This window comes from Oncorhynchus clarkii, chromosome 10, assembly GCF_045791955.1.
Source record: "Oncorhynchus clarkii lewisi isolate Uvic-CL-2024 chromosome 10, UVic_Ocla_1.0, whole genome shotgun sequence".
Lineage (NCBI taxonomy): Eukaryota > Metazoa > Chordata > Actinopteri > Salmoniformes > Salmonidae > Oncorhynchus > Oncorhynchus clarkii.
In genome coordinates, this window is record NC_092156.1 from 25508331 (window position 1) to 25531620 (window position 23290).

Genomic DNA, 23290 nt, shown 5'->3' on the forward strand with positions numbered 1-23290 from the left:
ACTGCATCTCAGGGTTAGAGGTGTCACTACAGACCCTGGTTCGATTCCAGGCTGTATCACAACCGGCTGTGATTGGGAGTCCCATAGGGCGGCGCACAATTGGCCCAGCGTCGTCCAGGTTAGGGTTTGGCCGGGGTAGGCCGTCATTGTAAATAAGAATTTGTTCTTAATTGATTTGCCTAGTTACATTTAAAAAAATGTCTACTGGGCCCACATTGTGTCAGGATTCCCTTTTGCCTGCAACATATTCAAATGCCAGTATGCATTTGGCAAACGGTGGAAGCACCTAAATCTGATAACACAACAACAACTTGATGGCAGTAACCAACTACTGGTGGTCAGGGTTTCTCTTCACTCTGGATGCAAGACGTCGCATACAGTGGACGACGTCTTCAGCAATTCGCCTACAGCTCTCCATAAAACGTATGTTTTGGGAGCGAGAGGCTAGGAAATATCACTGGCGAGGAAATACGTTCCTGGTTTTAATGATTAAAAAAAAACATTTTATTTTTTGTTTTTTTTTATTGCAGTAATGTAAAATAATGTAAAATGGTATTAATGTACTGCTAGAATTCCTCATAGAAAACATGGAAGTGTTTTTTTTATTAGTGAATGTACATTTATGAATATGAAAATGTTCGATTAGCACAATTAGATTCATGGGGTAAAATTGTTTTTCCTCTATCCTTTTTATAGTTAAGGAAACCAAGCAGCAAATTCTCCCATAATAAACAAAGGTCATCAGGAATATAACAATTATAAAACTCATTTCTTTACATGTTGACAATGCCAAAATAAATGCAAAACTGTTTCTGGATGCTCAACACAAAAAGTACAGTTAATGTTAGTCTTTTTTGAGTTTCTTCAGGTAATGTTTCGCAGGGTAATACTTATGGATCATTTTGAAAGATACCTCTTTTGACCTTAATTAACTAGCAGTTATTTGTGTGGGGGAAAATGACTTTTTTCAAACAGATATTATTGACAAATGTATTCCTGTAAGTTGTGACATAAGGAATAGACACAATATCCCTTTGAAATAAAACACTTCTGTTGTCCTGAGGGAGCAAGGAGAAACATATGTTTCCTATTGGAGAGACACGGTAGATACATTTAAATGTAGGTGTAGACGCATGACGAGATCGGAATTCAATGATAAGAACAAGAAAGCTGCATGAACTGTCAAGTCTAGGCACGGCCTTAGTGATGCCAGTGTAACTACAATGTAACAAGTGACCCCAGATGGTTTCTTCATGTAAACACATGCACATTTAGTGAGGGCGTTCTGTGAGAACAAGAAGTGAATGGGTCCCGAAAGCTCGCGAGATTCGGTGGGCAGGACGGAGTGCTAGCTAAAGCTAAACAGTCTGTCGGAGGCAAATAAAACTAAAACCAAGCACAAATATGTCTGGACGCTCGGTTCGCGCTGAGACACGAAGCCGCGCTAAAGATGACATGAAGAAGGTGATGGCGGCCATTGAGAGGGTCAGAAGATGGTAAGTACAACACTATTTATTTGTGTGAAAGATCATTAAAGATTGCGGATACAGAAAGTTCAGCGACATGGAGGCGTGGTTTGAGACAGAATGACAGTGAAAGACCGAGAGCACAACCAATGATTATCACTGTGAAGCTTTCTCCCTCGAGACAAGTGGCTTTTCAACAAGAGGCGGGACCCAAAAGTACACTTGTGTAAAGCTAGTTAGCTAGCTTGCTTATAATTGGGGAATGGACAGACAGGCTAGCAATCGAACTATGCAGTGACTGTCGTGTAGTAATCAATACGATTACCAGCCAACAGTGAGGTATCCTCGCTTATTTGTAGCAGCTTCCACTAATAGCATTGCATTCATTAGGGGTATAATTCCACTATATGGAAGGGATATGTAAACGGTTTGTGCAATCTGGGATCCTTGGTGCACTTGACCCTTGAACTATCTGAATGTGAAGGAGCGCACTCATTGCTTTCTACAGGGAGAAGAAATGGGTCACTGTCGGAGACACATCTTTGAGGATATTCAAATGGGTACCAGTGGTGGATACAAAAGAAGTAAGTTATTTTCTTATTTGTCAACCTAAGTAGCAATGTCAGTTTGTAATGCTTTGTCTTCTTGTAGGAGAAGAGTAAGGTGGTCCCGGCTGGAGCAGTCAGGGAGCTGAATAGCTTCTCCACAGATCCAGCCTCAGAAAACACACATTCAAGTCATCTGGATTTTCATGGTGAGGATGGAGGACTGTTTTGAGTGACATACAGTGCATTTGGAAAGTATTCCATCCCCTTCCCTTTTTCCACATTTGGTACGTTACAGCCGTATTCTAAAATGAGTTCAATTCTTTTCCCCTCCTCATCAATCTACACACAATACCCCACAATGACAAAGCAAAAACAGGTTTTTGCAAATTTCTTACAAATAACAACAGATACCTTATTTACTTAAGTATTCAGACCCTTTGCTATGAGACTCAAAATTGAGCTCAAGTGCATCCTGTTTCCATTGATCAGCCTTGATGTTTCTACTCAGGTAACCTAGTGGTTAGAGCGTTGGGCCAGTAACTGAAAGGTTGCTGGATGGAATCCCTAAGCCGACAAGGTAAACATCTGTAGTTCTGCCCCTCAACAAGGCAGTTAACCCACTGTTCCCCAGGCGCCGTGGATGTCGATTTAATGCAGCACCCCACAGCTCTCTTGATTCAGAGGGGTTGGGTTAAATGCGGAAGACACATTTCAGTTGAATGCATTCAGTTGTACAACTGACTAGGTATTCCCCTTTCCTTTCCTTGATTGGAGTCCACCTGTGTTAATTCAATTGAATGGACATGATTTGGAAAGGCACACACCTGTGTATATAAGGTCCCACAGTTGACAGTGCTTGTCAGAGCAAAAACCAAGCCATGAGGTTGAATGAATTGTCCGTAGAGACAGGATTGTGTCGAAGCACAGATCTGGGGAATGGTATCAAAAAATGTCTGCAGCATTGAAGGTCCCAAAGAACACAGTGGCCTCCATCATTCTAAAATGGAAGAAGTTTGTAACCACCAAGACTCTTCCTAGAGCTGGCTGCCAGGCCAAACTGAGCAATCTGGGGAGAAGGGCCTTGGTCAGGGAGGTGATCAAGAACCCAATGGTCACTCTGACAGCTCCAGAGTTCCTCTGGAGATGGGAGAACCTTCCAGAAGGACAACCATCTCTGCAGCACTCCACCAATCAGGGCTTTATGGTAGAGTGGCCAGACGGAAGCCACTCCTCAGTAAGAGGCTCATGACAGGCCACTTGGAGTTTGCCAAAAGGCACAAGATTCTCTGGTGTGATGAAACCAAGATTCAATTCTTTGGCCTAAATGCCAAGTGTCACGTCTGGAGGAAACCTGGCACCATCCCTACGGTGAAGCATGGTGGTGGCAGCATGCTATGGGGATGTTTTTCAGTGGCAGGGACTGGGAGACTAGTCAGGATTGAGCAGAAGATGAATGGAGCAAAGTACACAGAGATCCTTGATGATAACCTGCTACAGAGCGCTACCCTTCCAACTGGTTCACCTTCCAACAGGGCAATGACCCTAAGCACACAGCCAAGACAATGCAGGAGTGGCTTTGGGACAAGTCTCTGAATGTCCTTGAGTGGCCCATCCAGAGCCCGGACTTGTACCCGATTGAAGATATCTGGAGAGACCTGAAAATAGCTGTGCAGTGACGCTCCACATCCAACCTGACAGAGCTTGAGAGGATCTGCAGAGAAGAATGGGAGAAATGCCCCAAATATAGGTGTGTTAAGCTTGTAGTATCAAACCCAAGAAGACTCGTGGCTGTAATCGCTGCCAAAGGAGTAACAGGTCTGAATACTTATGTAAATGTATTTTTATTTTTTATTTTATAAAATAAAAATGTAATTGATTTTTAATACATTTGCAAACATGTTTTTGCTTTGTCATTATGGGGTATGTAGATTCATGAGTATTTTTAAAATTTATTTTTTTAATCCATTTTAGAATAAGGCTGTAATGTAACAAAATGTGAAAAAGTCAAGGGGTCTGAATACTTTCCGAATGCACTGTATGCTGGCCTAGAGCTCTTTCCATTTCCTCATATTCCCTGTACTCTCTTCCTCCCCAGATGAGAACAGTAACCAGAGCTCTCTGTCTGATGCGTACCAGCCCAAAGTGGACAGCAGCAGTAACTCTAGCCCCCAGCCTAGTGAACCTCTGAGCCCCAAGAACCTGTGTGACTTCCGCACAGATGACTCACAGCCCCCGACTCTGGGCCAGGAGATCATGGAGGGTAAAACGGACAGACAGATGTACACACACACACTTACCTCTACACGGGAACATTAACTGAAGATCTTTTTCAATTATTCTGATGTCAACTAATAAGGTCAAATATATCTTCAGATTCTTTAAGAGGTTTTAAGTAAATGTTTATTTGACTCTTCTTTTTTTTCCAGAGCCGTCATTGCCAAGTGAACTGGCTGACGAACCTCCGTTGCTAATTAAAGAGGACTTGTTGCCCCTCACTACTCAGGTAAAGCGCATCTAACATCTCAATGATCATTCCACTTCGACACCACAGCTTTTTCACTCAACCGATTTACACTGAACAAAATTATAAATACAACAATTTCAAAGATTTTACTGAGTTACAGTTCATATAAGAAAATCAGTCAATTGAAATGAACTCTGCCCTAATCTATGGATTTCACATGACTGGGAATACATATATGCGTTTGTTGGTCACATATACCTTAACGATAGGGGCATTGATCAAAAAACTAGTCAGTATTTGTGGTGACCACCATTTGCCTCATGCAGCACGACACATCTCCTTCCCATAGAGTTGATCAGGCTGTTGATTGTGACCTGTGGAATGTTATCCTACTCCTCTTTAATGGCTGTGCAAAGTTGTTAGATATTGGTGGGAACTGGAACACGTTGATCCAGAGCATCCCAAACATGCTCAATGGGAGACATGTCTGGTGAGTATGCAGGCCATGGAAGAATTGGGACATTTTCAGCTTCCAGGAATTGTGTACAGATCCTTGCGACATGGGGCCGTGAATTATCGTGCTGAAACTTGAGGTGATGGCGGCGGATGATTGGCACGACAATGGGCCTCAGGATCGCGTCACGATATCTCTGTGCATTCAAATTGCCATTGATAAAATGCAATTGTGTTTGTTGTCCGTAGCTTATGCCTGCTCATACCATAGCCCCATAGTGGCAGTGGGGTTATCTGTTCACAATGTTGATATCAGCAAACCGCTCACCCACACGACGCCATACACAGTGTCTGCCATCTGCCCGGTACAGTTGAAACAGGGATTAATCTGTGAAGAGCCCACTTCTCCAGCATGCCAGTGGCCATCGAAGGTGAACATTTTCCCACTGAAGTCGGTTATGACGCCGAACCTCAGTCAGGTCAAGACCCTGGTGAGGAAAATGAGCACGTAGATGCTCTTCCCTGAGGTGGTTTCTGACAGTTTGTGCAGAAATTCTTTGGGTGTGCAAACACTGTTTCATCAGCTGTCCGGGTGGCTGGTCTCAGACCATCCAACAGGTGAAGAAGACTGATGTGGAGGTCCTGGGCTGGCATGGTTACATGTGGTCTGCAGGTTGTAGGGCCTGTTGGATGTACTGCCAAATTCTCTAAAATTACATTGGAGGCGGCTTATGGTAGAGAAATGAACATGCAATTCTTTGGTAACAGCTCTGGTGGACAGTCCTGCAGGCAGCATGCCAATTGCACGCTCCATCAAAACTTGAGACATCTGTGGCACATTTTAGAGGGGCCTTTTAAGGTGCACCTGTTCAATGATGATGCTGTTTAATCAGCTTCTTGATGTGCCCCACTTGTCAGGTGGATGGATTATCTCGGCAAATGAGAAATGCCCTCTAACAGGGGTGGCAATTTTTAGCATGGAATAGCCTTCATTTCTCAGAACAATAATAGACTGACGAGTTTCAGAAGAAAGGTCTTTGTTTCTGGCCATTTTGAGCCTGTAATCGAACCCACAAATGCTGACGCTCCAGATATTCAACTAGTCTAAAGAAGGTCAGTTTTATTGTTTCTTTAATCAGAACAATCATTTTTAGCTTTGCTAACATAATTGCAAAAGAGTTTTCTAATGATCAATTAGCCTTTTAAAATGATAAACTTGGATTAGCTAACACAACGTGCCATTGGAAGACAGGAATGATGGTTGCTGATAATGGGCCTATGTAGATATTCCATAAAAATAAATGAAATAAATCAGCCGTTTCCAACTACAGTAGTCATTTACAACATTAACAATGTCTACACTGTATTTCTGATCAATTTGATGTTATTTTAATAGACAAAAATGTTGCTTTTCTTTCAAAAACAAGGACATCTCTAAGTGACCCCAAACCTTTGAACAGTAGTGCACTTACAAGACTATTTAAAACAGCACATCAAACTCCTAGTTTGTCCAACAATCTACTCATTATACATTATGCATAAAACTGATAAAACATGGATTCAAACAAACCTGGCTGTATTTCCCCCACACAGGAGGAAGAGGAGTGTTCTGGAGCTCCATCACTGAAGAGGGTGTGTTCTGAGCAGAACTCTGTCCTGCAGAGCTCCTCAATGATGAGCTAACACACTGCATCAGACTCGGACCCAATTCACTTCAGGCACTTTGTTGAATCTCATTTTTTGATTTGGAAAAATTGTCTATCATTTTCAATGACAGACATTTCTGGTTCATAAATTGAACAAAACATTTTAAACAAATTGAACTCTTTAAAATAAAAAATGCTTTGAACCAGGCCCTGCTTAGCTTTTAGTCAGCGAGTTGCACGACTGCAAGTCTATCCTCCGATGACTGCAATGGATACATTTTAAGGACCAGACATATAGAAGGACCACCATACTTGTTATGATTTTATATTGAATCTCTTTCAAAGTGATTTCATTTTTCCCTTAAAGGACCCATGAATATGTAGTTTAGTTGACACTATTTAGTTTCAATGGATTAACAGCGGAATACAAAACCAAAGCACTCTACTACCACTCTCCCGAGGTAGATAGTAGTTTACTTTTCACGTAAACTATTTATTGCAAGGCAATGACAGAAAATGTATGAAGTAATAGTTGAATTAAGCTATGGTCAGTGTTGTAGGTTTTAAGTCTGATTGGCTCTATTTTGAATGCAGCTTCATATTGTGCCATTGACACTTGTTTACTCAATGCTAGCTGTCAGGATCTTTTGTCAGTTTTGACGATTTCTAAATCAAGTGTTATATCCGTCCATCCGGGACACGCTGGTGTGCAAATCAAACGCACTAAGTTTAACATTGTGGAATGTTTCAAAATTACAAGTACTGTATGTGATGTTTTTCAAGTTACTTAAATGATGCTACTAGGTCCTTATTTTTTTGTTATTTATCTCTTAAAGATGTTGTCTCAGTTATTTAAGAGTTCATTTGTAAAATGAACACAGATTGTTTCAGTCTAAAATCTGTCTTGAGTTATCGTCCTTAGTAACCCAAGGAAGCACTTGTCTTTCTCAGAGATATGTTTTATGTCATATTTTACCTGAGTGAAATTAGGAAATTTAAATTGATCAGGTTAGCATGTACACTGACTATTTTATGTTATTTTGGAATGATTGTAATACTTAATAGTAACCATTTATTTATAGTACCTGTCAAAAGTTTGGACACCTACCCATTCAAGGGTTTTTCTTAATTTTTACTATTTTCTACATTGTAGAATAATAGTGAAGACATCAAAATTATGAAATAACACATATGGAATCATGTAGTAACCAAAAAAGTGTTAAACAAGTTTAAATATATTTTAGATTCTTCAAAGTAGCCACCCTTTGCCTTGATAACAGCCTTGCTCACTCTTTGCGTTCTCTCAACCAGCTTCATGAGGTAGTCACCTGGAATGCTTTTCCAACAGTCTTGAAGGAGTTCCTACAAATGCTGAGCACTTGTTGGTTGCTTTTCCTTCTCTGCGGTCCAACTCATCCCAAACCATCTCAATTGGGTTGAGGTCGGGTGATTGTGGAGGCCAGGTCATCTGATGCAGCACTCCATCACTCTCCTTGGTCAAATAGACCTTACACAGCCTAGAGGTGTGTTTTGGGTCATTGTCCTGTTGAAAAACAAATGATAGTCCCACTAAGCGCAAACGAGATGGAATGGCGTATCACTACAGAATGCTATGGTAGCCATGCTGGTTAAGCGTGCTTTGAATTCTAAATAAATCGCAGTGTCCCCAACAAAGGAACCCCACACCATCACACCACCTCCGTGCTTCATGTTGGGAACCAGAATTCCACCGGTCTAATGTCCATTGCTCGTGTTTCTTGGCCCAAGCAAGTCTCTTATTCTTATTGGTGTCCTTTAGTAGTGGTTTCTTTGCAGCAGTTTGACCATGAAGGCCTGATTCACACAGTCTCCTCTGAACAGTTGAGATGTCTGTTACTTGAACTCTGTGAATCATTTATTTGGGCTGCAATTAGAGGTGTAGTTAATTGCCAATTTCTGAGGCTGGTAACTAATGAACTTATCCTCTGCAGCAGAGGTAACTCTGGGTCTTCCTTTCCTGTTGTGGTCCTCATGAGAGCCAATTTCATCATAGCGGTTGATGGTTTTTGCGACTGCTTTGAACTTTGGAAGTTCTTGAAATTTTACGAATTAGCTGACCTTTATGGCTTAAAGTAATGATGGACTGTCATTTCTCTTTTGCTTATTTGAGCTGTTCTTTCCATTTAATATGGACTTAGCCCGATTTGGTAAAAGACTATCTTCTGTATACCAACCCAACCTTGTCACAACACAACTGATTGGCTCAAATGCATTAAGAAGGAAAGAGATTCCACAAATGTACTTTTAAGAAGGCACACTTGTTAATTGAAAGGCATTCCAGGTGACTACCCCATGAAGCTGGTTGAGAGAATGCAAAGCTGTCAAAGGCTGGCTACTTTAAAGAATCTAAAATAGAAAATGTTTTGATTTGTTTAACACTTTTTTTGGTTACTAAATGATTCCATATGTGTTATTTCATAGTTTGTCTTAACTATTATTCTACAATGTAGAAAACAGTAAAAAATAAAGAAAAAGCCTGGAATGAGTAGGTGTGTCCAAACGTTTGACTGGTACTGTGTATGTGTGTGTGTATATATATATCTATATATCAAAAATATATTTATTTTTTTCTCTGACAATCGACAGCAATTACACTCAAGTTTGGCAAATAGATCAGTGTGTTGCGTTGTGGTTCGCCATTTATGAAAGAAATGCTGTAATATTTGGGACTGGGCGACAAAAGTTAACTCCCGCAATATCGCTAGTTATTACCAATTTGTAACAGTTATAATTTTCAGTCTTATTACTTCATTGTACTGTACTGTTAGTCTCTTGATAAGACATGATTATTTCAAGTGATGCCAGTATGTTGAATGGGCCACTAAAATTAAGGCATTTACAATGTGATGACTTCTGTATGCATATTTAAATGACCACCTTGCAGATTAATTTTGGATTATAGGCCTATTCTGCTAATGGATTATTTTATTTTTTAAGAAGAGTTTGTAAGGAGTACTTTGTATTTTATTGTAATTTTCCAAGTAAAAATTATTTTATAAAGGAGTATGGATTTGGAAATCTGCAGATTCTATTGTTTGAATTTCTTTTTGAATACACATATACCATGTGTTTTAGTGAAGTGTTATATGCCTTAAGAAATGTGTTGTACATCAGTTCTACATCTGGTAAACTAGGCCATAAAGGGATCTTTCCAATAGATGGAGCTAGAGTGCACACAACCAATTCCATCAGTTGACAGTCTACCTTGCTCTGGTGTGCTTACATTTTTGAAATTTAAACATTACACACACAAGCATGTACGGGTAATTAAGTAATCTTGGCAAACCAGAACCAAATATTGCGTGAGCGCTATGTTTTCGTCCGTCACGAGAGATGTGTGACAAATGACAATTGAATCTATGTTTACAGATCGGATAGTACTGTAAGGACTCTATTAAATCTGTATCGTGGAAGTTTAGCGTTACATTTAAAGGTAATGTTCCCAGCGTTAGTGGCGACTGCATATGTCGGCTCAATCGGAAATTACCGTTACATTTCTAATGCTTCAGCGATACAGATTTAATCATGTCATATTTCATCAACTGGTGGCACTTCTCAAAATTGATTATGATACATGTGCCTGGCTGTAAACAATTGATTAAATAAACACACTTAAGTTAGATGGCACATGGTTGGTCTGTGATACAGTATTCTTCCAGGACAGGACCTGCTATTGTTTCCCATGTGACGAGGACAATGAGGTGCACAGTAAGATCAGCCTAGCCAAATGTCTGTACTGTATTGTGACTACTGTGGAAGTTACTGTAGTCATCCAGGCCTATGGGAAAACCGCCTGACTACTGACTCACACTGGCAAATGATGAATCTCCATCAGAAACATAAAAAGCCTATGCACCATGAACTGAACTATGGACATTTTGATCATTGACAGGTACAGCGTTCATTATATTTTCAGAAGATTAATTCCAAAGTAATGCATGAAGAATTAAAGCCATTCAATTATCTTAATCTTGCATTACTTTGGAGTGTATCCTCTGAAAATGTACTGAATGCTGTACCTGTCAATCCTTTTCTCCCAATCAGCTCAATTTCTCAGAACCTTTTGAATAACAACCCACAGCAAGTGAACAGATATGACATTGACCTTTAATATTAATCACAGATTTAAAAAGAAACATCTTTATTAATATACCATCAGCGTGCCTGAACTGTACACTGTCATCTTATCTTTATGAACATCCATTTTTGTATTTGAATACAGCTATTCCTGAATATCATACATATATATTAAGGTTCTGTGTTTACTTCAGTGAAATAACCAGATGCTCATTTAAAACACTCCCACTGAACACATTTGTAGCGGGCCAGTGACTAACCTTGGGCTAGCGGCAGTTAGTGGTGACATGACATCATGATGTTTTAAGGACGAGGGTAGCTTACAGCAACATTTCTTGACATCAGCAACAAAAAAAACGTTACTCTAATTTGACATTTAATTCTTCCTCTGTGAGTTCTCAACTGTCTACAAATGAAGTGCCACACTGACATGCTCAAGTAGATAAAGACAATTGGATTCTGTATCGCTACTCCGTATCAGCACTGCTGCAATGGTTTCTGGGTCCTGAGATCAAACAGAAAAAGACAGGAAATGAACACGATGCTTCTTGCTCTGTTGTCATGGACACGTGAGCCAGATGGCTGGGAGAAGTGCTCTGCCAGGATAGAAACAAACACTACATCTCCCATACTGTGCTGGGACACTTTGGCCTGACTTTTTATGAGTCTTTGAAATATTCTTCTATGTCCCAGAACTGTGTGGCCTGATCAGTGGCAAATTCATTGACGACCAGGTGGTCCCTCTTGAAACCCGTTCCGCCTGAAAGACATTTCACAAATGGTTCATTTTAGGCAACAATCTTTCTTCTACTGTGTCTTGGAGACAACTGTAAATAGGTTACAACCATGCTTTTTTCCCCTAATGTATTTGTATAACTGGAAATACAGCATTTCATGGTTCTGGGAATAACCAATTATATACCAATACAATTTCTAGCTTTTTTCTGAGATGGCTCTGTGAATATGGTTGTTATGATCTCAAAATAGATCCTCCACTAAGTATAGCATATGGTAGTTGAGTTCAGCAGCAGTACACAACAGAAACCTGCTCTCCACTATTACAGTAGGCTCCTCTGTGTTTATCAAATACCATACATTATAGTGGATCTCTATGGTCTCTCCACTATTACAGTAGGCTCCTCTGTGTTTATCAAAGACCATACATTATAGTGGATCTCTATGGTCTCTTCACTATTACAGTAGGCTCCTCTGTGTTTATCAAAGACCATACATTATAGTGGATCTCTATGGTCTCACCTCTGAAGTCCAGTACTAGTTTGTGGTTGAGATGGGAAGAGATGGTTCCGTTGTGGTTCAGGCTCCATCTCTGGTGTGTGCGTCCATGCTCCGCCCACAGGGCCACTCTGGCCCCAACTGTTGCCTTCCCCCCAATCACTGAAAGACACGCCTTACTGGCCTACAGGCAACACACACCGTGTCAATATTACACACAGATACTGCATATTACACACACACACACACACACACACACACACACACACACACACACACACACACACACACACACACACACACACACACACACACACACACACACACACACACACACACACAGATACTTACCATAGCATAACATAGGGAAGAGGATTGCATATTTCCCAGAATATTCCCACTCTAGTTTTGCTTAAATGTTGAGACTTTACCTTTTTCTCTCCCCTAATGCACGCACAGGCACACACACACCTTGCAGCGGAGCAGCCCTCCAGTGAAGAGCCAGCGCTGGGTGTCCAGAGAGCAGGCCGGGGACAGGATCACTCCGGCTGGGGAGGAGTCGTCCTTGACACTCTCAGAGGTCAGCAGTGAGCCCAGAGCACGGCTCTTCACCTGTACATACAGCCTGGGCTGGAGGGAGACGAGACAAAAAGCACACCGTACAGACTGAATGAGGATCAACAACTTTCACAGTATTTTATATAAACCCTAGGCAATGCTGCAGGGAAACTACATTGTTCACAAAAGGGAAAAACTAACTTATAACTTAAAATAACTGAAGTGGTTACCTAGCATTGGTTGTGTAGGTTTCGCCATTTGTATTGTACTCAAACTACACTGAACAAAAATATAAAAGTTTGTATAAGGAAATCAGTCATTTGAAAAATTCATTAGGCCCTAATCTATGGATTTCACATGACTGGGAATACAGATATGCATCTGCACGATATCTCTGTGCATTCAAATTGCCATTGATAAAATGCAATTATTTTTGTCCGTATCTTATGCCTGCTCATACCATAACCCCTCCACCATGCGGCACTCTGTTCACAACGTTGATATCAGCAAACCGCTCACCCACACGACGCCATACACGGTGTCTGCCATCTGCCCGGTACAGTTGAAACAGGGATTAATCCGTGAAGAGCCAGTGGCCATCGAAGGTGAACATTTGCCCACTGATGTCGGTTGCGACGCCGAACTGCAGTCAGGTCAAGACCCTGGTAAGGACAATGAGCATGCAGATGCTCTTCCCTGAGACGGTTTCTAACAGTTTGTGCAGAAATTCTTCAGTTGTGCAAACCCACAGACTCATCAGCTGTCAGGGTGGCTGGTCTCAAACGATCCCGCAGGTGAAGCTAGATGTGGGGGTCCTGGGCTGGCATGGTTACACGTGGTCTGCGGTTGTGAGGCCGGAGAGGTGAGGACGTAATGCCAAATTCTCGAAAACAACATTGGAGGCAGCTTATGGTAGGAAATTAACATTCAATTCTGGCAACACGTCTGGTGGACATTCCTGCATTCAGCATGCCTACTGCACGTGGCATTGTGTTGTGTGACAAAACTGGTATTTTATTGTCCCCAGCACAAGGTGCACCTGTGGAATGATCATGCTGTTGAATCAGCTTCTTGATATGCCACAGCTGTCAAGTGGATGGATTATCTTGGCAAAGGGGAAATGCTCACTAACAGGGATGTGAACAAATTTGTGCACAACATTTGATAGAAATTAGCTTTTTGTCCACATGGAACATTTCTGGGATCTTTTATTTCACTTCATGAAAAATGGGACCAACATTTACACGTTGCGTTTATATTTTTGTACAGTGTACTTACTTTTGCAACAAAGTAATAATAACAGGTGCTATCCTACTGGTAGTTCCTCTAAGGACTGTGTAATGTGAAAACCACCATGTAACACAAGAGAGACAGTTAAAGAAGACACCAAGGTCTACATACTGTAGAGCTACATCATCAGTAATATAGCACTGCCATCCATGTTACACCGCATAGATGCACGCATGCACACACACAGCTTCAATAATAATACTGTGCCAGTCACACAACCCACTAACACAGTTACACTACAACAGTGTTTCCCAACTCTAGTCCCCAAGTACCCCCAACAGTACAAAAACACACCCAAATCTGAGGTTGTTTTATTTGGCCCCCAACTTGCTAGAATCAATATTGTAAATAACCTTGGTCATTTGTCCACCAATGTAAAGCTTACGGCCAGAAACCATGGTGTCTTCTTTGACCCTGACCTAAACCTTGGTGTCTTCTTTGACACTGACCTAAATCTTGGTGTCTTCTTTAACCCTGACCTAAACCTTGGTGTCTTCTTTAACCCTGACAAAACCTTGGTGTCTTCTTTAACCATGAACTAAACCTTGGTGTATTCTTTGACCCTGACCTAAACCTTGGTGTCTTCTTTGACCCTGACCTAAACCTTGGTGTCTTCTTTGACCCTGACCTAAACCTTGGTGTCCTCTTTGACCCTGACCTAAACCTTGGTGTCTTCTTTGACCCTGACCTAAACCTTGGTGTCTTCTTTGACCCTGACCTAAACCTTGGTGTCTTCTTTGACCCTGACCTAAACCTTGGTGTCCTCTTTGACCCTGACCTAAACCTTGGTGTCTTCTTTGACCCTGACCTAAACTTTGGTGTCTTCTTTGACCCTGACCTAAACCTTGGTGTCTTATTTGACCCTGACCTAAACCTTGGTGTCCTCTTTGACCCTGACCTAAACCTTGGTGTCTTCTTTGACCCTGACCTAAACCTTGGTGTCTTCTTTAACCCTGACCTAAACCTTGGTGTCTTCTTTAACCCTGACAAAACCTTGGTGTCTTCTTTAACCATGAACTAAACCTTGGTGTATTCTTTGACCCTGACCTAAACCTTGGTGTCTTCTTTGACCCTGACCTAAACATTGAGCTGCATGTAAAGAAGGTTGTCCAGTCCTGCTTTTATCATCTTAGAAATATAGCTAAAGTCAAGCATTTTGTTTCATTCACTGATCTGGAGAAAGTTATATATGCTTTTATTTCCTCACATCTAGATTTCTGTAACTCTTTCTATACATGACTCAGTCAGAAATCCCTCCCTCATCTACAGTAAGATCAAAATGGCACGGGCTACCAGTCACTTTTAGAATAGATTTTAAAATTGTATTAATCACGTTTAAGGCAAGGCATGGTTTAGCCCATCCTATATTTCTGATTTTTTATCTCCCTACGAGCCAGAACATAACCTGAGATCCTCTGGCAGGGCACTGTTGACCATTCCTAAGTCTAGGTATTTTATTAGGATCCCCATCAGCTGTTGTGAAAGCAGTAGCTACTCTTCCTGGGGTCCACACAAAACATGAAACATGACATAATACAGAACATTAGCAGACAAGAACAGCTCAAGGACAGAACTACATCAATTTTAAAATGGAACACGTGGCCTAGGTTGAAAACGAAGCCTAGGTTAAAAAACGAAGCCTAGGTTGAAAACGAAGCCTAGGTTGAAAACGAAGCCTAGGTTGAAAACAAAGCCTAGGTTGAAAACGAAGCCTAGGTTGAAAACGAAGCCTGGGTTGAAAACAAAGCCTAGGTTGAAAACGAAGCCTAGGTTGAAAACGAAGCCTAGGTTGAAAACGAAGCCTAGGTTGAAAACGAAGCCTAGGTTGAAAACGAAGCCTAGGTTGAAAACTAAAGGAGACCGTGCATTTACCATTCCGTCCCTAGACTTTGGAATGGTCTGCCAGAGGAGATCAGGCTTGCAGATTCAGTGCCTCTTTTTAAATTCCTGCAGAAGATACAGCTTTATAAAGATTATTTCAATGTATGATTTTAATTAGCTATCTTTTTTCATTCTCCTTCCTCCTGTCATTGTTTTTCTGTTAGTACTTTATTATTTTATGATGTGAAGTACTTTCTTAATTGTATTGAATAGCACTATACAAATAAAGTTATTATTATTACTTCTTTTTTTTGTAGCCTCGGACAAGTTCACCTGATTCAACTCACCAAGGGTTTGACGATTAGTTGACAAGTTGAATCAGGTGTGTTTGTCCCGCACTACAATCAGAATGTGTACTGTTGGAGGTTCTCGAGGACTGGAGTTGGGAAACACTGCACCACCACCTCCCACATGCACAAACCCCAATGGAATGTGAACATATAGATCTAGGGCAGTGTTACTCACTATTTTTGTAAGGGGGCCACTTTAGGTTGAGCCAATCATTCAGAGGGCCGCATAGATCTGTCATTTGTTGTACTTTTTCTTCCAATATTATAAATTGAGAGCAATAGAGCACATGCAATTGATTTTATGTATAGCACATCACAAATATATACTGAATATACACTACCGGTCAAAAGATTAGCACACCTACTCATTCAAGGGTTTTTCTTTATTTTGAGTATTTTCTACATTGTAGAATAATAGTGAAGACATCAAAACTATGAAATAACACATGTAGTGTGTTACCAAAAATGTAGTAGTAACCAAAAAAAGTGTTAAACAACTCAAAATATATTTTATATTTGAGATTCTTCAAATAGCCACCATTTGCCTTGATGACAGCTTTGCACAGTCTTGGCATTCTCTCAACCAGCTTCATGAGGTAGTCACCTGGAATGCATTTCAATTAACGGGTGTGCCTTCTTAAAATACAATTTGTAGGGGGGTAAACAGAAGATATTTGGTAAAAGACCAAGTCCATATTATGGACCAAGCTCAAATAAGCAAAGAGAAATGTCAGTCCATCATTACTTTAAGACATGAAGGTCAGTCAATACGGAAAATTTCAAGAACTTTGAAAGTTTCTTCAAGTGCAGTCGCAAAAACCATCAAGCGTTGTGATGAAAGCACGTACCACTGCATTTAATCATGGCAAGGCAACTGGGAATATGGCCGAATACAAACAGTCTAGATATTCCCTCCATAAGGCAATCAAATAAGCAAAGTGTCAGTATAGAAAATGTGGTTGTCACAATTCAACGGCTCAAACACGAGACTTATGTGGCAGGGTCTACAGACAATCACGTATTTCAAAAAGAAAACCAACTCCATCGCAGACATCGAAGTCTTGCTTCCAGACAAATTAAACAACTTCTTTGCGAGCTTTGGGGACAATACAGTGCCACCAACGCAGCCGGCTACCAAAGACTGTGGGCTCTTCTTCTCCATGGCCGACGTGAGTAAAACATGTAAACTTGTTAACCCTAGCAAGGCTGCCGGCCCAGACGGCATCCCTAGCCGCGTCCTCAGAGCATGCGCAGACCAGCTGGTTGGTGTGTTTACTGACATATTCAATCAATCCCTTTCCCAGTCCTCTGTCCCCACATGCTTCAAGATGGCCACCACTGTTCCTGTTCCCAAGAAAGCCAAGGTAACTGAACTAAATGACTACGCCCCATACCACTCACTTCTGTCATCATGAAGTGCTTTGAGAGACGAGTCAAGGATTATATTATATTATATAATTATATACCCACTTCAATTTGCTTACCGCCCCAATAGGTCCACAGACGATGCAATCGCCATCACACTGCCCTATCCCATCTGGACAAGAGGAATACCTATGTAAGAATGCTGTTCATTAACTACAGCTCAGCATTTTTTAAATATTTGTTTTATTTCACCGTTATTAAACCAGGTAGGCTAGTTGAGACCAAGTTCTCATTTACAACTGCGGCCTGGCCAAGATAAAGCAAAGCAGTGCGACACATACAACAACACAGAGTTACACATGGAATAAACACACATACAGTCAATAATACAATAGAAAAAGTCTACATAGAGGCAAAAAATAGGCCATAGTGGCAAAATAATTACAATATAGCAATTAAACACTGGACTGATAGATCACGCTCAGCAGAAGATAAGTGTGCAAGTAGAGTTACTGGGGTGCAAAGGAGCAAAATAAATAACAGTATGGGGATGAGGTAGTTAGATGGGCTAAGTACAGGTGCAGTGATCTGTGAGCTGCTCTGACAGCTGGTGCTTAAAGTTAGTGAGGTATATATCTCCAGCTTCAGTGATTTTTTCAGTTTGTTCCAGTCATTGGCAGCAGAGAACTGGAAGGAAAGGCGGCCAAAGTAGGAATTGGTTTTGGGGGTGACCAGTGAAATATACCTGCTGGAGCGCGTGCTACGAGTGGGTGCTGCTATGGTGACCAGTGAGCTGAGATAAGGCGGTGCTTTACCTAGCAAAGACTTAGAGATGACCTGGACCCAGTGGGTTTGGCGACGAATATGTAATGAGGGCCAGCTGACGAGAGCATACAGGTCACAGTGGTGGGTGGTATATGGGGCTTTGGTGACAAAACGGATGGCACTGTGATAGACTGCATCCAATTTGCTGAGTAGAGTGTTGGAGGCTATTTTGGAAATGACATCGCCGAAGTCAAGGATCGGTAGGATAGTCAGTTTTAAGAGGGTATGTTTGGCAGCATGAGTGAAGGATGCTTTGTTGAGAAATAGGAAGCCGATTCTAGATTTAATTCTGGATTGGAGATGCTTAATGTGCGTCTGGAAGGAGAGTTTACAGTATAACCAGACACCTAGGTATTTGTAGTCCACATATTCTAAGTCAGAACCGTCCAGAGTAGTGATGCTGGACGGGCGGGCAGGTGTGGGCAGCGATCGGTTGAAGAGCATGCATTTAGTTTTACTTGCATTTAAGAGCAGTTGGAGGCCACGGAAGGAGAGTTATATGGCATTGATGCTTGCCTGGAGGGTTGTTAACAAGGAAGGGCCAGAAGTATACAGAATGGTGTCGTCTGCGTAGAAGTGGATCAGAGAATCACCAGCAGCAAGAGCGACATCATTGATGTATACAGAGAAAAGAGTCGGCCCGAGAATTGAACCCTGTGGCAGCCCTATAGAGACTGCCAGAGGTCAGGACAACAGGCCCTCCGATTTGACACACTGAACTCTGTTTGAGAAGTAGTTGGTGAACCAGGCGAGGGAGTCATTTGAGAAACCAAGGCTGTTGAGTCTGCGGATAAGAATGTGGTGATTGACAGAGTCGAAAGCCTTGGCCAGGTCAATGAATATAGCTGCACAGTGTAGTCTCTTATCGATGGCAGTTATGATATCGTTTAGGACCTTGAGCGTGGCTGAGATGCACCCATGACCAGCTAGGAAACCAGACTGCATAGCGGAGAAGGTACGGTGGGATTCTAAATGTTCGGTGATCTGTTTGTTAACTTGGCTTTCGAAGACCTTAGAAAGGCAGGGTAGATATAGGTCTGTAGCAGTTTGGGTCTAGTGTCTCCTGAAGAGGGGGATGACCGCGGCAGCTTTTCAATCTTTAGGGATCTCAGACAATAAGAAAGAGAGGTTGAATAGGCTAGTAATAGGGGTTGCAACAATTTCGGCAGATCATTTTAGAAAGAGAGGGTCCATATTGTCTAGCCCAGCTGATTTATAGGGGTACAGATTTTGCTGCATTCAACACCAGAGTACCCTCCAAACTCATCATTAAGCTTGAGGCCCTGGGTCTTGACCCCGCCCTGTGCAACTGGGTCCTGGACTTCCTGATGGCCACCCCCAGGTGGTGAAGGTAGGAAACAACATCTCCACTCCGCTGATCCTCAACACTGGGGCAAGAGTGCGTTCTCAGTCCCCTCATGTGCTCCCTGTTCACCCATGACTGCGTGGCCATGCACGCCTCCAACTCAATCATCAAGTTTGCAGACGACACAACAGTGGTAGGCTTCATTACCAACAAAGGCGAGACAGCCTACAGGGTGGAGGTGAGGGCCTTTGGAGTGTGGTGTCAGGAAAATAGCTTATCACTCAATGTCAGCAAAACAAAAGAGATGATTGTGGACTTCAGGAAACAGCAAAGGGAGAAAATATGTTTTGATTTGTTGAACACATTTTTGGTTACTACATGATTCCATATGTGTTATTTCAAAGTTTTGATGTCTTCACTATAATTCTACAATGTAGAAAATAGTAAAAAAGAAAAACCTTGAATGCGGAATCAGCAAAAAAAGAAACGTCCTCTCACTGTCAACTGCGTTTATTTTCAGCAAACTTAACATGTGTAAATATTTGTATGAACATAGGATTCAACAACTGAGACATAAACTGAACAAGTTCCACAGACATGTGACTAACAGAAATGAAATAATGTGTCCCTGAACAAAAGGGGGGGTCAAAGTCAAAAGTAACAGTCAGTATCGGGTGTGGCCACCAGCTGTATTAAGTACTGCAGTGCATCTCCTCCTCATGGACTGCACCAGATTTGCCAGTTCTTGGCGTGATATGTTACCCCACTCTTCCACCAAGGCAGCTGCAAGTTCCCGGACATTTCTGGGGGGAATGGCCCTAGCCCTCACCCTCCGATCCAACAGGTCGCAGACGTGTTCAATGGGATTGCGATCCGGGCTCTTCGCTGGCCATAGCAGAACACTGACAGTCCTGTCTTGCAGGAAATCACGCACAGAACGAGCAGTATGGCTGGTGGGATTGTCATGTCATGATGAGCCTGCAGGAAGGGTACCACATGAGGGAGGAGGATGTCTTCCCTGTATTGCATAGCATTGAGATTGCCTGCAGTGACAACAAGCTCAGTCAGATGATGCTGTGACACTCCGACCCAGACCATGACGGACCCGCCACCTCCAAATCGATCCCAGTACAGAGTACAGGCCTCAGTGTAACGCTCATTCCTTCAACGATAAACACAAATCCGACCATCACCCCTGGTGAGACAAAACCGTGACTCGTCAGTGAAGAGCACTTTTTGTCAGTCCTGACTGGTCCAGCGACGGTGGGTTTGTGCCCATAGGCGACGTTGTTGCTGGTGATGTCTGGTGAGGACCTGCCTTACAACAGGCCTACAAGCCCTCAGTCCAGCCTCGCTCAGCCTATTGCAGACAGTCTGAGCACTGATGGAGGGATTGTGCGTTCCTGGTGTAATTCGGGCAGTTGTTGTTGCCATCCTGTACCTGACCTGCAGGTGTGATGTTCTGTGCAGGTGTTGTTAAACGTGGTCTGCCACTGCGAGCACGATCAGCTGTCTGTCCTGTCTCCCTGTAGCACTGTCTTTGGCGACTCACAGTACGGACATTGCAATTTATTTCCCTGGCCACATCTGCAATCCTCATGCCTCCTTGCAGCATGCCTAAGGCACGTTCACGCATATGAGCAGGGACCCTGGGCATCTTTTTTTAAATGTTTTTCAGAGTCAGTAGAAAGGTCTCTTTAGTGTCCTAAGTTTTCATAACTGTGACCTTAATTGCCTACCGTCTGTAAGCTGTTAGAGTTCATTAATTGTTTATGGTTCATTGAACAAGCATGGGAAACAGTGTTTCAACCCTTTACAATGAATATCTGTGAAGTTATTTGGATTTTTACGAATTATCTTTGAAAGACTGGGTCCAAAAAAAGAAACGTCCCTTTTATATATATATATATATATATATATATATATATATATATATATATATATATATTTTTTTTTACAAATGTTAGCATTATTCTTCCACTTTGACATTAGGGTATTTTGTGTAGATCATTGACAAAAAAAACACAATTAAATCCATTTTAATCTCACTTTGTAACAATAAAATGTGGAAAAATTAAAGGCGTTCGAATCTCACTGACGCCGTGCCACAGTAAAAAATACATCTGTTTGCATGATTAATGCCTAGGCAAATACATTTTCCTGTGTCCTATCTGTGTTTGGATTTCAAAACAGTTAACTCAAACTAAGTTAGCAGTGTTATTAAAAGTCTTATTGAAACATTCACTGAAGGTTTTAAGGAAGTTATTCCAAAACCTCAAAATAACCTAGAATTTCTGTTCACAAAATGTTAATAAAACTTCCCAGGAAAACTTTCAGGGAACTACAGTAAAATGTTCTCAGAAAATCCCTGCAGCATAAAAATGCATAAAAATAAAAATGCATGTTCCCAGAACAGGCAACATTTTCACTTCCGTTCTCAGAACGTTTAAAAAACCTTCAGTTTTACAGGTCAGGAAACATATAGCTTTATTCCCAGAACCAATGGGAAATGAAAAACATACGTTCCCACAACTTCCAAGGAACCAAATGTGCTAGATGGGAAATGACACTTAAGAGTGATTAGAGTGATTGTCAATTTTGTGTGTGTGTTTTACCTGTTTGAGGGGCCGTAAGGAGCCAATGGTGTCCCAGCCACTGTGCTCTCCCCACACAGGAAGCTCCCCTGGCTGCAGCAGCATCTGACAGCCCTTATAGTTACTGTATTCATACACCACCCACCTGCCAAAGACACACACATTCAGCTGAAACAGGGCCATATTCATTAGGGCGCAATGCAGAGAAACATCTTAAAACGGAAAACAAAAATTAGCCTTCTTATTGGACAAGTTCAGGTCGTACCTCCCTGTTTCACTTGTTTTCTTACTGAACATGACACATGTCTAAGGCCAAAGAAACCTAAGTTCCTTCTCTATGTAGAGTGTCTGGCAGTAATGTTAGCTGTTCAGTGACATAAGAGATGACAGGCTATCTCTCTACTCACAGTCCACTGTGGACCTGCAGAGACTGGGTGAAGAAGTCCTTCATGTGCTCTGTGGGTGTCACAACAACCATCTTGAGGCCCTCATAGGAACCCAGAGAAAACAGGCTGATGGACGGGTCGGAGAAACTCTACAAAGGTAACAGGAAGGGAAGGGAGCCATCTTAGATGAGAATGCCATTGGATTTACTTTATTTATATGTTCTGTCCTTTTTCAATAAGTGCCTGCATTGAACTTTATTAGGGAAAAATACACAATACATCCTTTATACCTATATTTGTAAAGCAGTCCACACCCTTTGGCTGGAGTCATACTAAGACTAGGACAAAAGTAGGACATTATGGGGAAAAGGTTGTCATTTGTGACACTCCAATGGTGGCTGAACGGAAACTACAGTATTCTACACTACATTACCAAAAGTATATGGACACCGGCTTGTCGTACATCTCATTCCAAAATCATGGGAATTAATATGGAGTCCCCCCCCCCCCTTTTTGCTGCTAGAACAGCGTCCAGTATTCTGGGAATGCTTTCCACTAGATGTTGGAACATTGCTGCGGGGACTTGCTTCCATTTAGCCACAAGAGCATTAGTGAGGTCGAGCAATGATCCTGGGTGAGTAGGCCAGGCTCGCAGTCTGCTTTCCAATTCATCCCAAAGGTGTTCGATGGGGTTGAGGTCAAGGCTCTGTGCAGGCCAGTCAAGTTCTTCCACACTGATCTCGACAAACCATTTCTGTATGGACCTCGCTTTGTGCATGGGGCATTGTCATGCTGAATTAGGAAAGAGCCTTCCCCAAACTGTTGCCACAAAGTTGGAAGCACAGAATCATGTATGTCATTGTGTGCTG

The 23290-nt window shown here is 41.9% G+C and overlaps 2 protein-coding genes across 4 annotated transcripts in view; one reads left to right on the forward strand and one right to left on the reverse strand.

Annotated features, from left to right (window-relative positions):
- The first annotated feature begins 1323 nt into the window (after nucleotides 1-1323).
- On the forward strand, nucleotides 1324-9634 carry LOC139418179 (B-cell CLL/lymphoma 7 protein family member B-A-like). Of its 2 annotated transcripts, none has more exons than XM_071167432.1 (6): nucleotides 1324-1496; nucleotides 1975-2026; nucleotides 2118-2220; nucleotides 4110-4274; nucleotides 4441-4517; nucleotides 6525-9634. In XM_071167432.1, the coding sequence occupies exons 1-6, from the start codon at nucleotides 1405-1407 to the stop codon at nucleotides 6612-6614; spliced, it is 579 nt and encodes a 192-aa protein (XP_071023533.1). In that variant the 5' UTR covers nucleotides 1324-1404; the 3' UTR covers nucleotides 6615-9634. The 2 variants fall into 2 exon arrangements, with proteins under 2 accessions (XP_071023533.1, XP_071023532.1); XM_071167431.1 differs by having other exon boundaries at nucleotides 1325-1496; nucleotides 1975-2050; nucleotides 6525-6752.
- Nucleotides 9635-10701: 1067 nt separating this feature from the next.
- Nucleotides 10702-23290, reverse strand: part of LOC139418177 (uncharacterized) — an 85362-nt gene continuing 72773 nt past the window's right edge. The window contains exons 18-22 of one of the 2 annotated variants that reach the window (XM_071167430.1): nucleotides 22443-22570; nucleotides 22057-22180; nucleotides 12398-12556; nucleotides 11951-12110; nucleotides 10702-11453 (exon numbers count right to left, since the gene is read on the reverse strand). In XM_071167430.1, the coding sequence (XP_071023531.1) occupies nucleotides 11353-11453; nucleotides 11951-12110; nucleotides 12398-12556; nucleotides 22057-22180; nucleotides 22443-22570 (672 nt within the window). In that variant the 3' untranslated portion in view covers nucleotides 10702-11352. Of the gene's footprint in view, nucleotides 11454-11950; nucleotides 12111-12397; nucleotides 12557-22056; nucleotides 22181-22442; nucleotides 22571-23290 lie in introns of those variants that run through there. The other variant, XR_011635281.1, reaches the window with a different exon arrangement.

What these genes read in the sequence shown, in the direction of transcription:
- LOC139418179 (XM_071167431.1), top strand. Translation starts at nt 1,405, where the DNA reads ATGTCTGGACGCTCGGTTCGCGCTGAGACACGAAGCCGCGCTAAAGAT. An exon ending in AAGTCATCTGGATTTTCATG is followed by an intron (nt 2,221 to 4,109) that starts GTGAGGATGGAG and finishes CTTCCTCCCCAG; the next exon opens with ATGAGAACAGTAACCAGAGC. An exon ending in GGGCCAGGAGATCATGGAGG is followed by an intron (nt 4,275 to 4,440) that starts GTAAAACGGACA and finishes TTTTTTTTCCAG; the next exon opens with AGCCGTCATTGCCAAGTGAA.